This window comes from Convolutriloba macropyga, unplaced genomic scaffold (assembly GCF_964194025.1).
Source record: "Convolutriloba macropyga unplaced genomic scaffold, txConMacr16.3 SCAFFOLD_5685, whole genome shotgun sequence".
NCBI lineage: Eukaryota > Metazoa > Xenacoelomorpha > Acoela > Convolutidae > Convolutriloba > Convolutriloba macropyga.
Window position 1 is genome coordinate 1 of NW_027452317.1, and position 14,559 is coordinate 14,559.

General features: G+C 51.9%; 2 protein-coding genes across 2 annotated transcripts; one reads left to right on the forward strand and one right to left on the reverse strand.

The window, feature by feature from the left end:
* Positions 1-142: 142 nt before the first annotated feature.
* LOC142357376 (uncharacterized) lies at positions 143-3,057 on the reverse strand (the record flags this gene model as incomplete). Its single annotated transcript, XM_075409025.1, has 8 exons — positions 2,975-3,057; positions 2,506-2,717; positions 2,227-2,422; positions 1,897-2,109; positions 1,713-1,793; positions 1,022-1,600; positions 730-894; positions 143-571 (listed from the first exon to the last, which is right to left on the reverse strand). Coding segments are annotated over exons 1-8 (1,899 nt in total), but the record flags the coding sequence as incomplete, so codon positions are not given.
* Positions 3,058-4,331: 1,274 nt separating this feature from the next.
* LOC142357377 (uncharacterized) lies at positions 4,332-14,324 on the forward strand. The gene is made up of 31 exons (XM_075409026.1): positions 4,332-5,019; positions 5,111-5,241; positions 5,345-5,477; positions 5,757-5,857; positions 5,986-6,114; positions 6,365-6,428; positions 6,524-6,658; positions 6,813-6,989; positions 7,098-7,235; positions 7,343-7,402; positions 7,564-7,655; positions 7,736-7,880; positions 8,166-8,303; positions 8,396-8,494; positions 8,601-8,912; positions 9,042-9,104; positions 9,245-9,416; positions 9,504-9,701; positions 9,811-9,992; positions 10,194-10,382; positions 10,826-10,930; positions 11,157-11,447; positions 11,540-11,662; positions 11,884-11,979; positions 12,093-12,183; positions 12,284-12,333; positions 12,617-12,691; positions 12,994-13,116; positions 13,338-13,589; positions 13,731-13,811; positions 13,947-14,324. The coding sequence occupies exons 1-31, from the start codon at positions 4,465-4,467 to the stop codon at positions 14,322-14,324; spliced, it is 4,878 nt and encodes a 1,625-aa protein (XP_075265141.1). The 5' UTR covers positions 4,332-4,464.
* Positions 14,325-14,559: the final 235 nt, after the last annotated feature.

The following is a 14,559-nucleotide window of genomic DNA, read 5'->3' on the forward strand; positions in this document are numbered from 1 at the left end:
CCAAGGCACCCATTGTTGGTGAACGCCTGCAGCATTTCAGAAGGCGATTTGTAACCACTACAAATGCAGGGTCAGCGGAGCGACGGTATCAAAAACTGTTTACAATGCACATTTACAGGCAGGCATCTATCAATCAAGTTGCCTTCATTTTCATGAGCTCGTAAACAGTTCTTTTCCGGAAATACTCCATGTCTGCCTGGCTAAAGGTGAATGCTTTCCCCCGAGACTCGTAATCGGCGCACTTGACAGCAAACATGCCACAATCATGCCCATTGCGCTGCTGTGGGACAGACTTCGGGAAGCAATGCGGCCAGTCAGACACATCCAGGTCTTGACCCAGCTTATCCTTGGCTTCATCCTGAATATATCGAGCCAGATTTCTCAGACAAGCGCGGTCTCCTCCGCCCATGGAGTCATAGTAGTTGAAGCACTTGTTCTTGATGTCAATGACCGCCATGCACCAGTGTCCAGGCTGGTGGATGGGAACGAAAATCTTGTCACACTGCAGGATGTTGCTGCAGTCCTGAAAAACTCTGGGGAGCTTTGCTTTGCCAGTCCAGCGCCGAACAGCCTGCAATCACAGGGAAGAACTCAAAACAGCGGAGGTGGGACTGGTGTGACATGTACTAATGAAGAAAGAGGCCCGCAGCTGTAGACTCTGCTACCCCTAGTTTCCCGCCATCGTGTCTTTGCAAATTGACATAGCTGAAGGTGTTGAAGAGGTGTTACCGAGTAGTCATAGTTTCCGCTGTCCATGAAGAGTTTGTTGTAAAAAAACGAGCTGAAGAAGTGACATCTTGGCAGCTGCTTGCCAGCATTGCCATTGTTACAGGAGTTCAGTTGTTGCAACCTCTTATTGCGCTGCTGCAGGAGCTTCATGTACATGTTGATTACCTGAAAAAAGTGACAATTGGGAACAGAAACAGGGTCACAAACGCAGCGGCGTTCACTGCAGCTGTGCACACACTACAGGGACCGAGTGTAGTCAGAGTGCAGCAAAACAGTTCCGGAGGAGACGTACCTCATCACTCAACCACTCTCCTGGCAACAGACGTCGCAGATCCTTCCGAGTGAGCTCATCTTGAGACTCTGGATGCCGTGCAACCACTTCGCCATCCGATTCTCCATGCATGGCGTAAGCGTACACGGCTGGGAAGCCTTGCACGAGCGGAGCAACACCGGTGTCAACATCTGACAGGTATTGGTAGATGTCTTTGACCATATCCACTTCTGCTTCCTCCTCCTCATCCTCCTCGCTCGGGGGGGATTCAGCTTCTTCTTCGTCCGAACTGATAAGATCCAGCACACCATCAGTCTCATCGTGCTCCTGTGCTTCTTCCTCCTGCTCTTCTTCATCTGTCCCTGGTTCGCTTTCGAGCTCATCGTGTGGCACCTCCTCCTCAACCTTCTGATCACGACGTGACCGCAACAACTGGAGTTTGTCTAACCGCTCCTGCAACTCAGCTTGCTGAGTGCTTGCTGCATGAAGAGTGAGCTGGCTTCTGTGCTGAATTGCCCGAGCTCGACTGAGAACAGTGTCAAGGGATTTGGCTGTCTCAGCTGCCTTCTGTTTTGCATCTTCCACCTCACCGAGCTTCTCCTGCAAGGGGCAGTGATGGTAGTGCAGACGACGTGACCATGCCACAGTCCAGGAGTGCAGTTTTGAATCGTATGAGTTGACTACAACCACAACGCGTAGTTGCAATGCGTACCGAATAAGAAGAAGTCCAGTTGCAGTCGCTTCCATGCCACTGCCTTAGATCCTCAATGTTCTTGCGGTAAGTTTCGAGCTCCTGGACAGCCACAAAAGCAAGCAGGTATTGTACACTTCAGGGATGCTCAAGGCACAGCCAAACGTCCACCAGAAACGATGCCTCGAAGAAATACGATGCACACCTGTTCCCCAGCTGCTTCTTTACTCATTCCCTGGCTGAGCCGAATCTCACGCTGCTGCCATTGTTGCCTCCTGAAGTGTTCCTCCAGACTCGTCTGCGTTCGGCGTTTTCGGAGAGCGGCTGCTCGAGCTAAAAGCTCTGCTTCTTCAATAAGGGCTTCGGCCTCCTGCTCAAACTCAGCTGGCGACACCCTTCTGTCACCGACGGAATGAGCCTGCATACAGGGTTGAACAAGAGGGGTGCACGCGGGTAATGAACAGACTGTGCGATGCTAGTCAACACACATCAAAGAGTCCAAATCAGCATCACTGCCAAGACACTGTACAAATACCTCGTGCTTGAGTGCCAACGGGCGCGAATACAGTGAAAGTGAGTGCCGCGGCTGAATGCTTTGCCTGAGGAATGAATGGGGAAGGACAGAGCTCGAAAAAGGAGTCGTCTGGCTCCGAGCGTCAGCCATGGGCCATCTGGGACGGTTCCAAGGAGTGGACTGAGGGGCTTCCGGAGAGTGGGGTTCTCTGTTGTGCCTACATGTTCAACAGTGAAGTCAGGCGGAAAATCTCAAACTTCGACTGGGCAGCTGGAACGTAGCGACAGGGATGGTGCTTACCGTGCCTCATGTGTTGCAGCAGCATCCAACGTATGATTGTCCGGTGGCTGCATGGATTCTATTTGCATCTCAAACTTCGGAAATTTGAGGGGTTTGTAACCCATTTCAGTCGGCAGCTTAGCTGGCCCAGTAGCAAGATCCAGCTCGGAGGAGAACGGCACTTCAGGGGTACTGGTTTCTCTGGCCCGTTTTAGCGATGGTGTGAAGCAGGACTGGACACACCATGACAAGGAAGACCACACGTATGACACGCATGAGAATACAATACCAGTGATGCTCCGGCCCGGCACTGAAAGAGACAGGAAGAGACAAATATGGTTCATTCACTCGAGCACCAAAGCATTCATCCTGAATGGACAGAGCCACAACTTATGAATCATGCCCAACCGCTGTGAAAATCTTCGTGTCGCCCACAACCGTGAAGAAGAAAGGAGTGAGAAACAAGGGTAGGGGTAGTTCGTTTCGCTACCTGGAGGAAATCTGTAAACCCCATGTTCGAGATAACTAACTATGGCTCTGTACCAACACACCACTGCAGTCGCAAGCATGCCCTTGCATCGCACATAAATGCAACTTCACATGTTAAAACTATCCTGCTTCATAAACACGGGAATACACTTCACGGGACTGAGGCACAGGTGTTGAGGTAGGGGTTGAGGTACAGGTGCTAAGGTCGGGTGGGGGTACTGGCACGGGCAGTTATGGTGCAAGAATGTGTGTTGCGTTTTGGGGAAAGGGGGGGGGGGGGGGGGGGGCTGGTTTCTGTGCGGAGCGTAGAAGCACATACCGAGACCCAAGGTCAGGTGGCTCTAATATATATGTGAGGTCATCACTCTTCTCTAGCACACGGCAGGGGTTGTTCTGCGCATGACATCGACAGTAGGGGGAACAAAGTTGACGATCTGTAAACCTCCAGGACAGAGTTCCTCAACTCAGACAAATTCGAGGGCCGGAAGGGACAATGCGGTTTGTATGCATTGTCATTATACGTTGTCAACGACGGCTTTCCATAGTCAGGGGCCACTCGTTGATGCCGTGTGACTCCACAGTGTAAGGATAGCACCAGTCAACCAAAGAATGGCAGATCGCTCGGCAGCCTCCGGCCTCCGTTCAAAATTGAAGATAATATAGTATGCATGGAGCACACGTACAGGGAGACCCGCCCAACTAATAACAAAAAGCCCGTAGCCAGGCCCAGGTACCCTAGGTACCCTACCCTAAAAGTCATACGACTTTGGAATGATCGGCTCCAGAGCCCAGCCAGGAGCCAGGAGGACACGTGTATCCTCATTCCTGGCAACTGGCAAGATGTAGGTATCCCCTAGTCCCTACCTACTCGTAGCGATACATACGGTCTCAAATTCCGGCCTTGCGCCCCCCAGGCAGGCTCCTGCCCCGGTCCTCCTGTAACCATCCGGATGGTTACAGGGGCCAGGGCCCGTCGATATCACAAGCTCGTACGGTACTCGTACTCGTACGAGTACCTACCCTGCTCCCGGCCCGCTATGCTGTACCAGGAGGCTGTACCCATATCCGGGCGAATGTACTTACAGTACAACATCGATCGACCCGCCCTCGACCCCGTATGCCACCTGGATGTTGATCGACACGCCTTGACCGCCTGTTGCTGGATCGATCCGTCCAGCCAGCTGCTTCACTGGCAGTAGCAAGGCATTGCTTCCACCAGACAAGTTTCGTGACGACTGCGGGTTAATCAGCTGGCCATTTCTATCACTCATGGAGGTCTAAAGCAACATGCAGCTATGCAACTCCACCCCCCCCCCCCCCGGTGACTTTTGTGTTTCCTCTCACTATCAAGTTAGCTGTGCATGAGCAGTGATTTGGTTGTATCTTCTCCATAAGGAGAGTCTTCACAGTAATAGCGTTGCCAGCCCAGTCGCTTAAACGCAGTCTCCAGCTCAACCCTTAGGCAGCAGCGGCCGCCATCTGTCAGCCACAATGGAACGCCACGTTCAGAAGGCTGCTGACAAAATGCAGAAAGCTACGGAACGAGTGGGAAAAGCTACGGAACGAGTGGGAAAGGCGATGGCGGACTGGAGACATGAGCCTAAACAGGATAGTTCCGAATCGGGAAACGCGCAGCACTATGGGATGGCTGCTGGGCAGTCGGCGCTGGATGCTCTATCTGACAAGACAGGCAACATGCTGCTCACAAACTTTGTGAGTCAGCAGTTGAAGAGCTCCAAAGCACGGCGAAAGCATACCAGCGAGACAGCGTCTGAGGTGGTTCAGACGCTTGTGATAGTGCAGAGTCGTTCAATGCTTGAGCCAGTATATGCAGGGCTCGCGGATTTACTGAACAGTTTCGGAGCTCAAGTTTACAAGGCAACATGGAGTGTGATCAGCGACTATGTGCAAACACATATCGCGCTGGTGAAAGAAACGGTATTGGATGCCGCTCGCCTGTGCAGAGACGTCCTGGACTGGTGTTCTCCAAGAAAAGCAAAATTGCTTGTCCAAAAGCATGGACCTGGACCGACCTTGCTTCTCCGGGTATGGTTGCTGTGAGTTAGGTGTACGTCATATTGACGGCTTGGGATGATTTTCCATCTCATGTGCCTAATCAGCTCATTTTTTGGTGCAGGTCAGCACAGCTGCAGCCCTTTACTTGCTTCTCCGGGGTCTTCACCGCATTGGAGGAGCAGAGGCTTTTTATGGTTTGATCATTGGCGGTGCAGCAGGCAGCCGGGCAACGTTTTGCTACTACAGAAATAGGTCCGTTGAGCCTTAGGCACCCGAAGGGAGAGACTCCTTTTCATGCTGTCATGTTATCTGCATGGGTCTCTGAGCATGTTTTGCCTATCTTGCATCACTGCAGAGCCTACAGAGCACGACTGGTGCGGCTGCTCGGCAGCGTGGAAGGCACAGACCTGGTCGAGCCCTGGCTGACGCCCCCAATGGAACAGGCCCTGGACGGCAGAGTTCATCCGGATGGCCGGATCTGCCACAAGGTAGGGAATGGCAGCCTGCAATCCAGCATGGGCATATGTGCCCATGCCCATTCGTACAACCATGCGAGAGCTGTTGCGGCATGGCATCAACGCAGGGATGCCTGCGCTTGTCATATATCACTGCAGTAAAAGGCTCGACAGACATCTGGATATATGCATCATTCCGCCATAGGTGCTCCTCCACCAATAATGGCCGTCCTTTGCTGACTGCTGTAATTACCCCCCGTCAAAGGATACATGGTTTCATGCTAGGGTGCCAACGATGTGTGGCGCATGCAGGGTGTTGTCTGGCTCAACTCAATATTGGCTAGTCTGTGGCCACCCCTTGCGACACATTTTGGATCTCTCCTCATGGACACATCCAACGACCTCATGGCACAGTAAGTCACCCCCCCCCCCCACCCCACCCCCCCCCCCCGCGTGCGCCCGTGTCCCCCCGTTTCACTTTTCGAGCTTGGGTCTGGAAACATCCCTTAGATATCTCCAATGCCTTTGCTCCGCCTACCAGCTTCAAACCGTCATTCGTTACAGACATGCGAGTGACAAGATGTGAGCTTGGAAACCTCCCCATTGATGTGCGCCAAATGAAAATAAACTCGGAGAACGAAGAGCAGTTGGAGTTCACATTCAACGTGACGTAAGCTGCAGTTGGCCTTCCCGGTGAACCTTCATGAGTCCTGGGGCGTACAGCCGTATTGGCATCTGCACTGCTGCGTGCCGCGTGGATGTTGGTGCATTGAAGTCTTTGCCTTGTATAGCATCAATGCTTTGGCATCCCCAATTCTCCGCTGGACATGTTCAGGCACTCATCAGCTTGTTTGCTTAAACTCATGAGACACTACCACTGGACTGAGTGGCGTGCCTGCATTGTCCTTCTGTCTGATCAGGTGGGAGGGACAAGTTGCCATAGATTTGACAATTGATGCGATGAAGAGGCAGTTTCATACGCAGGTGCCTCAGGCTGCACCTTTGCATGCCCTCTCCCTTCCTAATGTGTTCCTGCTGGTGCCTATGCTGTTGATCCTTGTGCTGTTGTCCTACTGCAGGTCAGGAAACTTGTTTTCCGTGGGACTTTTCGGGTGCTCGCAGGGCCTCTTGTGCCCGTCCTTCCTTGCTTCTCCGCAATTTCAGTGTCTCTGGCCAAGCCACCGAATCTGGACTTCGAGGTTAATGTGAAGACGGTAAGTACGTGTCTGCAAAATCTTGGCATACAGGTGCATGCGAGTTCAATCTGCACCATGTCAGCTTGTGACCCAAGCACATATGTTGCTGGAGAAAACCGTTGGCATTTAATTTTACAACAAAGAGAATGCAACTCTGATACCCTGACTGCAGGTGGTCTCGCCTACACCTGTGGTCCTATGGCTGAAGAGATTCATCCGTGAGACTATCGATGATGCCCTCCTTTGGCCAGCACGCATAGTGATCCCCCTGATCCCCGAAGACCATCCTAGAATGGAACCCTACATCGCCACGCTGTTGAGCAATACGAAGGGAATTGTCAGAGTACAGGTTCTGACAGCGACCTGTCTTTGCTCATGACCCTCGTTAATTTCATCCTTATGTTTTCTTCAGGCAAGATCGTGTATTCTCAATGCCGCTTACTGTCTGTAATTGCAGGTCCTCAAGGCCGAGTCGCTGTACAATGAAGATGTCAATCTTGTCGGGCTTGCAAGCGCCAGTGATCCATATGCCATTGTTGATACATCGAGGGCAGAGTTCTGCGCAACAAAAACAGTCTCGAACAATAATAATCCGGTAAATATATGCTGGGGAACATGTGGCTTTGCGGTAGTGAGGGTGTCTCACAGGGCCAGTTGCATCGGGAACCCATGTTGAACTTGACTGTGCTGTGCACTCTGCAGGAATGGAATGAGACCTACTACCTGCGCATGTTTGAGCTGGGCCGACCTCTCCATGTTGAGGTAAGCGCTCCCCCATCCCGCCAGACTTTGCTGCGTGCCGTGCTTTGGCTCCAGGCCAGCGCAGACATGTTGTGCTGTAGACCCTGAAAACAGTGCAGTCTCTCCTGCTTGAGGAAGTCGTAATTCTTCAAGTAGCGCTGAGTTGCACCGCCATGAATCAGGTATGGGATGCGGATGTGGTTGATGCGGACGATTTTCTGGGAAGATGCAAGGTCCGGGTGGATGAGTTAAAACCTGGCCAAACCTATGTCAGGTGAGTTGCCACACTTTCAGGCACCCTCGTGATCATGCCAGTGATCATCGTCAATAGCTGTGTGTTCGTTGCTGCTGCAGGTTCTATGAGCTGGGGCGAGAAGACTTCCACAGCATCGGGGGCACCGGGCGGGGATTCGGGAGGATAAAGCTAGGGATCAAATGGTGGCCTCTTGACTTGCTGAGGTGCAATCTGGGATCTGGTTTAGTCGACACCACACGCAAGGTACGTGTAGTACTGAAGCGTCCTTTGGCCAGCGACTAGTCTGTCTCCCAGAATTTCTTACCCAAGTCTGACCGAGTGGTTTGGGCCTCTCAACTGTGACCTCACCCCCCCCCCCCCCCCCCCCAACACACACGCGTAACTAACCACCCATGCACCAACACAAGTGGAACGTAGTGCAGTATTCTGTCATAGATCCTGCAACGGTTGTGAGCGGACCCACAAGCCTGTGACCTGTGGCTGTCAGAAGCGAATCGTCTGACCACTGTTTACTGCTGTGGCATGCAGGACTTCCACCCGTCACGAATTCGGGAGGTGCAGCATGGTTGTGTTTTTGTGTACGTTGTCAACTGTACTGGCCTCACGACTCAGGCACCAGGTGCTCCGGTTTCATATAATGCTGTTCTCCAACTGGGCGACAAATCGGTGAGTGCATGCTAGCGCTGCAGTGAGGAGGCGATCACACTCTGAAGGTTTCCTCATGTATCTCAGGCCATTTGGTGTTTGGCATGCTGCAGGTTCCATCTTCCACAATCGCGGACAGCACCGGCTCACCGGAACTGATTTTCTACGCCCAATTCTATGATGTAGCCGTAACGGAAACCCTCCTGTTCAAAGTTTGCCCCACCCCCCAAGGCATTTCCTGTGCAGCAGTAACAGTCTGTGAAGGTGCATCGCACAAACCAAGTTCCACAGAGGCTCTGATGACGTGTACTGCCGCAGGTGTACGCAGAGCCATTGCAGTCAGGAAGTGACAAGAGCAAGAGACGGCGGCTTGCCGGGACGCTGCGTGTGCCCCTGGCCACTCCAGCTGTCGCAAAAGATGGAGTCATATCTGGAGAGTACGCTCTGTCGGGCTCACACGGTGGTAGTGTGGTTCTAAAGATTGAGTGGCTACCATTGGACTGCAATGCCCTCCCATATCCAGCCCTGCAGAGCTGTGAACACGGCTCCCTCAGCGTGCATGTGGATCATGCAAAGGACCTGATTAATGCCGACACTGTTGGGTACTCCGATCCGTATGTGAAGCTGAAGGTCCCCCCCCCCCCCCCCCCCCCGCCCCCTCTCTGCCCTTTGCCATGCCGGTAGTGCCGGGTTCAAGTGCACAATCCTGTGCCACGTTTCGGATCTGATACATATATTAACATAGCTGTGTCGTTGCAGATTCGCAAGGAGCAGCAGACCTCCTCTGTGAAGCCGAATACATTGTCACCTGTGTGGAATGAGGTAGGTCCATCCTCGATGCGCGTGGGCAGTGCCTCTTCTGTACGGACATCATTTCTATATGTCGGCGCCACACACATATTCAACTGGAGGCATATCAGCCATGCTTACTCACACCTGCATTCCATGCGTTGCTGCTGCAGGACTTCGATTTCTCAGATGTTTCTACCAGTGATTCTCTACATATTGAAGTGATGGACAAGGATCGCTACAACGACGACTCTCTCGGACAGATTTTTGTGCCTTTGCAGCTTGCTGCCAAGAAATGCTCCGAGGACGCGCGGGGCATCTGGCTGAACACATGGAATCTCTCAGGCAATGACACCTACTTCGATTAGCAACAAGGATTGTTTGAGGTTTCTCCTGCGCCCGCAGAATTCTGATATTGTCTAGTTTGCGCAGGTGTCAAGACTGGCTCAATCACGTTGACCCTCCGTTGGGACCCAGGGCATCGATTTCTCGATGAGGGTGAGCGTCAAGAAGGGCAAAATGACACCGGAGCCGTGCCAGCGGAGGCTCTCCCAGCCAAGGCAGGCCTGCTGCAAAGGGCCATAAAGATGAAACATCCCTCGTTCTGTTCGGAGATTGAATGGCATGCAGGTGATGTACCCATATTCGCCTCTTATTCATTCTTAGTTGTACGATTGAATGAGTTCTCCATCTGTGCAGAGCTCATGGAGGACGTAAATTCCTGTGTTGCCATCCCCAGAGCCCGTCCCTCCGAGCATAGCACCAACTGGAACTGTAGGATACACCTCAAGTGGACAGGACCAAGACTTGGCTCAGGCTGAGATAGCTCCGGCCAGTGACACCGCTCCTGCGGATGGCCATGTTCCCAGTATGCGTCGATCTAATACAGCACGCATGTGGACAGACTCGCCTGACAAGCAAGTGCGTGTTGAGTACGGTGCAGATGGCCAGTTTGGCAGCTCTCAAGAGCCATCTTTGATGAATGTTTTGCAGCACCATGTAGTAGCAGAAATGCTCGCCTGAGGTATTCTGTAGAGTATGCCATGGCTTTGCTGTGCTGTCATACAATGAGAGAACGCGTGACGGCAACTTTGGCGTTGTCCTGTCTGTGTGTGATTGCAGGTGTTTTCAACATTCACGGCGATAAGCCAAGCGGTATATTGGGACCTTCTTGTCGTTCTACACTGGGTCAAAGGTATTCTTCCGGACCCTCAGCAGTATGGCGTCGGCAATCAGCAGCTGGCAGTCACAGACGTTATTCATGCGGAACTGGCGATCGGCAATTTACAGACCGAGTCCAAGCAGATTAAGGTGCGGTTTTGCCAACTAATTCCATGTGTTTTGTCTCATTGTATGGGTCGGAAGCACATCTCTGCCAGTGCATGGCTGTGTCTCAGTAGAAGAGGGAAATCGGGCTGGTCACGGTGTTTGCTGCCATATGCCAGCAGTCCGGCCTGGTTTTGGAACGAGGTGCGGGGATCGTGTGATGGTTTTGGTTGGGATGTCCTGATCTGCCCTAACAGTGCTTTTCAGTCAAGCTGTCAGCAGAGTTACAACTAAAGCAGATAGCAGAACCATGTCGCATCTATGGCTGCTTGGAGTAGAAACACCACATGATTCGTGAGAAGAAATCTCATGCTGAAGCATGATTCAGGCGAATTCACTGCTAATTCCTGCAGACAGACCGTGATCAGTATGCATCTTGTTGTCATGCACGCAATGGTTACCTGTGGGAATTGACCAATGGACCGCAGATATCAAAGGCACAATCGCTCTGGGCCGAAGGCTTTGTATGGCACAATGTCGCACTCGACTCGGACGAGGACATCAGCATCACACTGAAGCTTTCTGACAAGGAGGTATGCGAGAGCGGCTGCTGTGACCAGGTGTTTGCACTGATGCACAATACGGTCTATTTCAGTGCATGTGCAGCAGCCATGCGACAAGTGTGCCACTTCTCGTTTCGGGGACAACAGCCTTCTGTTTCGCACACGGGGCTAGAGGCGGATGCAGAATACTATGCCAATGCCATGCTGATTAGGTTTGTGTGCAGCATTGACATGGATGTGGTCTGCATGGGTGCAGGGACCTGGCCAGCAGATTTGCAGGTGTTCCATTCCTTTGACTGCTGTCCGGGCATCCCCTGGACGCCTCATATCGGGAATCTGGAAAGTGGAGAGCTCCCTCCCTTCTGGGGGAACGGTGTCCATGGCCTTAGAGGCAGCTTTCGCACACCACAGACCTCTTCCACGACTCGATTCGGCTCGTGGAAATTCAGGAATTAGGACGGGAACCGTTGTGGCCGAACTGCACTCTGCTGCAAACCTTCCTGCCGCAGATCTTAATGGCTTCAGCGACCCTTTCTGCAGCCTCAAGGCGAGTGAGCTCATGCTTAGTACAAGTATCACATGCCCATATCCTCCCATGCAAACTGCCCTGAACACTGGTCTCTGCGCTTCCCCCAGCAGGTTGGAAGCCTCAGGTACTTGTCTTCGACAGTTCCATCCTCTTTAAACCCAGTGTGGAACGAGACATTCAAATTCCATGATGTAGCAGAAGATGGCATCCTGCACATCAACGTGTACGATAAGGTTCAGTGACAACGCCCTCCTCTTGGACTCGAAATCGTACAGTATCTCATCACTGCATCTCGCCGCAGCACCTCATCCCGCTGCTGTGTGCTACCTGTCTGTCTGATCCAGATGTTGGTCCACCCACAATATCATCTTTCCCTAGCTATCCTTGTGTGCGGCAGCGATGGAAGAGGAAATACTAAACTTCTGCTGCCTGGGGCTACCTGACGTTTTCTCAGGACGCTGCCAGGAAAGAACTCCTCGGCAGTGTTGATGTTCCCATTGAGGAAATAGCAGGATGTGGCGGACAACTGAGCGACACGTTCCCCTTACAGGTCAGTATGCGTCAGTTCTGGTTACCTGTGGTTGTGAGCCATTGATCATTCCGTCGTCCCTCTAACAGAGGATTGAGGAACGTTCTGAACATTCCATCGCATGACCGATTCAGGGTCGCAATGCAAGTGGCACAGTCCACTTGACGATGAAGTGGATCGCCAATGACAATATTTCAAGCGCACCTGGCTCCATGTCCCTAAGTGGTAAGCATGCTTTTAGGAGTTTGTTGAATCATAGTTGAGTGTCGATTCTGTAGATATTCCAGTTTATCGCGACTTGTTCACTGGGCCTGGGCTGCTGCAGGGCTGCATGCATTTGTTTCGACGGATCAGCATGAAGCGGGAAGGCTAAAGGTGAATGCTCTCTCTATGCTGTGCATTTGACCATCGTGTATTTTGCAACACCATTTACAGTGATTTCATAGGTCCGAAGTTCCTGCTTGCCGGGGCCTCGTTTTTGTTCCCAGAGATTGACCTTACCTCGAAGCTTAACAAAGATCTTTCCGGCTCTTTCCAAGCAAGTTCCGGCTTCGCACTCTGGCCGTGATGCACATTTCTGGGTTGACATTACCGAACTTGCTTTCTTTCGTTCTTTGCGAGCCGACTCTAAGTGTTTTGTTGCTGAACCTGCCATTAGGTGCTCCTCAAATCAGCAACAGAGTTGCTGCCCATGGACAGCAACGGGCTCAGCGATCCATACTGCACTCTGAAGGTGTGTCTAGCTGCTCATATCTCCCCTGGCCGCTCATTTATATGTCAGTAGTGAAGGCCTCAGGGAGCTTTGGTGCTGTTGACGGTGTGTGCATATGTGGATTTCATGTAGGTTTCATACATATTATAAAACTGTTGTATACACATTGCTCCACCTGCTTGTGTGATTTGGCTCTATCTTGGCCGTCCCTGACGTTTACTTGTTTACACCTCCAGCATTTTACTCCATTTCCCAAGCTTGTTTTATCCATGTATGTCAAAACTGGATAGTGCTCACCAGGGTTTCATGTCCTCGGTTCATAGGTTGCAAAACAGCGACATGTGTCAGATGTCAAGTACAAGACTCTCAGTCCAACATGGGGTGTCATGTTCACCTTTGATTCTGTTTCTCCAAACGATGTTCTGCACATCAATATATGGGACAAGGTACCCCACGGCTCGCTACCTTATGCTCGCTACCTTATGACTCTATGCTCTACAGCAATACCACATTGTCAATGCTGTCCCCCCCGATGTGTTCCACGGATGGCTTTGATTGGTGCCGTGTCCCTGCCCTCCCCCCTCTCATGACATGCCCGTACTGCCTCCTCCAAGCTCCACCTACACTGATATCTTCCTGAGTCTGCTGTGCTGATTTTCTGTGGCAGGACACCGTGTCTAAGGATCTGATGGGAACTGTCGACATACCTGTTGTTGACGTTATTGACTCTACGGAAAGCAGATCCGAGAAGGCATGGAGCCTGACGCTGGATGGAAGTCCTGCTGGGCTGCTTGACTTGGCCATCTCCTGGGAAGCAGAGCCCCAAAGCAAGACAGCATCGTTCTCATCCAAGCCAAGGGCAAGCCAACAGAGGGGAAGTTCCCCGCTGCAGTTGGCAAAGACAAGCCCAGTATTACAGGTTTGCTTGACCTCTGGCCATGTTCCCGTGGTTGACCCAGCCACGTGTTCTTCATGTGTCTCCGTGCTCTGGCGTTTCACCGGTTGCTAAATTCCAGCAGTGCCTGTAGCCCACTGCTGAAGCAATAAATCTACTTCACAGGACATCACACCTGCAACAACTTCCCCCCCAAGCCCCCAATCAGGCAAAGTTGCAAATGACGCCCTGAACCATGCTGCCGAGGTATGGTGTAGTCATACATTATTCAGGGAGAATGGATCACATGCATGCGGTTCTGTTATAAGACCACATCCTTTGGCGTTTACACGCATTGCACCTCAGCCCCCCAGCAACTGATTGGCAACGTTGTTCCAGCAGGGTGACCACCTGTATGTGCGCGTGGACAAGGTCCGATCTGACGTCTCTGCGACAAATACACGTGATGTGTTTCTGTCGATGAAGCTTGGCAGTGTGCGAAGATCCGCATCGCTCCAAACGCAGCCAGCCTTGAGCAACACCATTGTCTGGAATGAGACCCTTCTGTTCCCATGTACTTCGGATCTTTCCAGGGCCTACTTGCGAATACGGCTGTATCAAAAGCTGCAGTTCAGGAAATTGAGGCTCGGAGAAGTGCATATCCCACTGTCAGACATGGTAGCAGACTCGGCTTCAGGTGCATTGCAATTATCAGGTCCATGGCACTTCTCTGGAGGAAAGGAAACCATTGACGTCAGCATCTCATCTCTGCCTGTGTGATGTAAGTCAACATTGCACCGCTGGCTGTCAATTGATATTGATTGTGCATAATTTCATAATGTACTTGAGACCATCCGTCATCTCATACGATCTATTAATGTTGGAAGTAACTGGTGGGCTTTCACTGGCAAGTCACAGCAACAACCCATCGGTGAGACAGGTGGCTCTGGTGTTTCTACCTAGGAATACATGTTGCCAGCTCTCCCTCTTGTGGTCATATGCTTGCGATGATACT

Coding starts and splice junctions, on each gene's coding strand:
- LOC142357377 (XM_075409026.1), top strand. CDS start 4,465: ATGGAACGCCACGTTCAGAAGGCTGCTGACAAAATGCAGAAAGCTACG. Junction 7,403..7,563: donor GCCGACCTCTCCATGTTGAG/GTAAGCGCTCCC, acceptor GCCATGAATCAG/GTATGGGATGCGGATGTGGT. Junction 7,656..7,735: donor CCTGGCCAAACCTATGTCAG/GTGAGTTGCCAC, acceptor TTGCTGCTGCAG/GTTCTATGAGCTGGGGCGAG.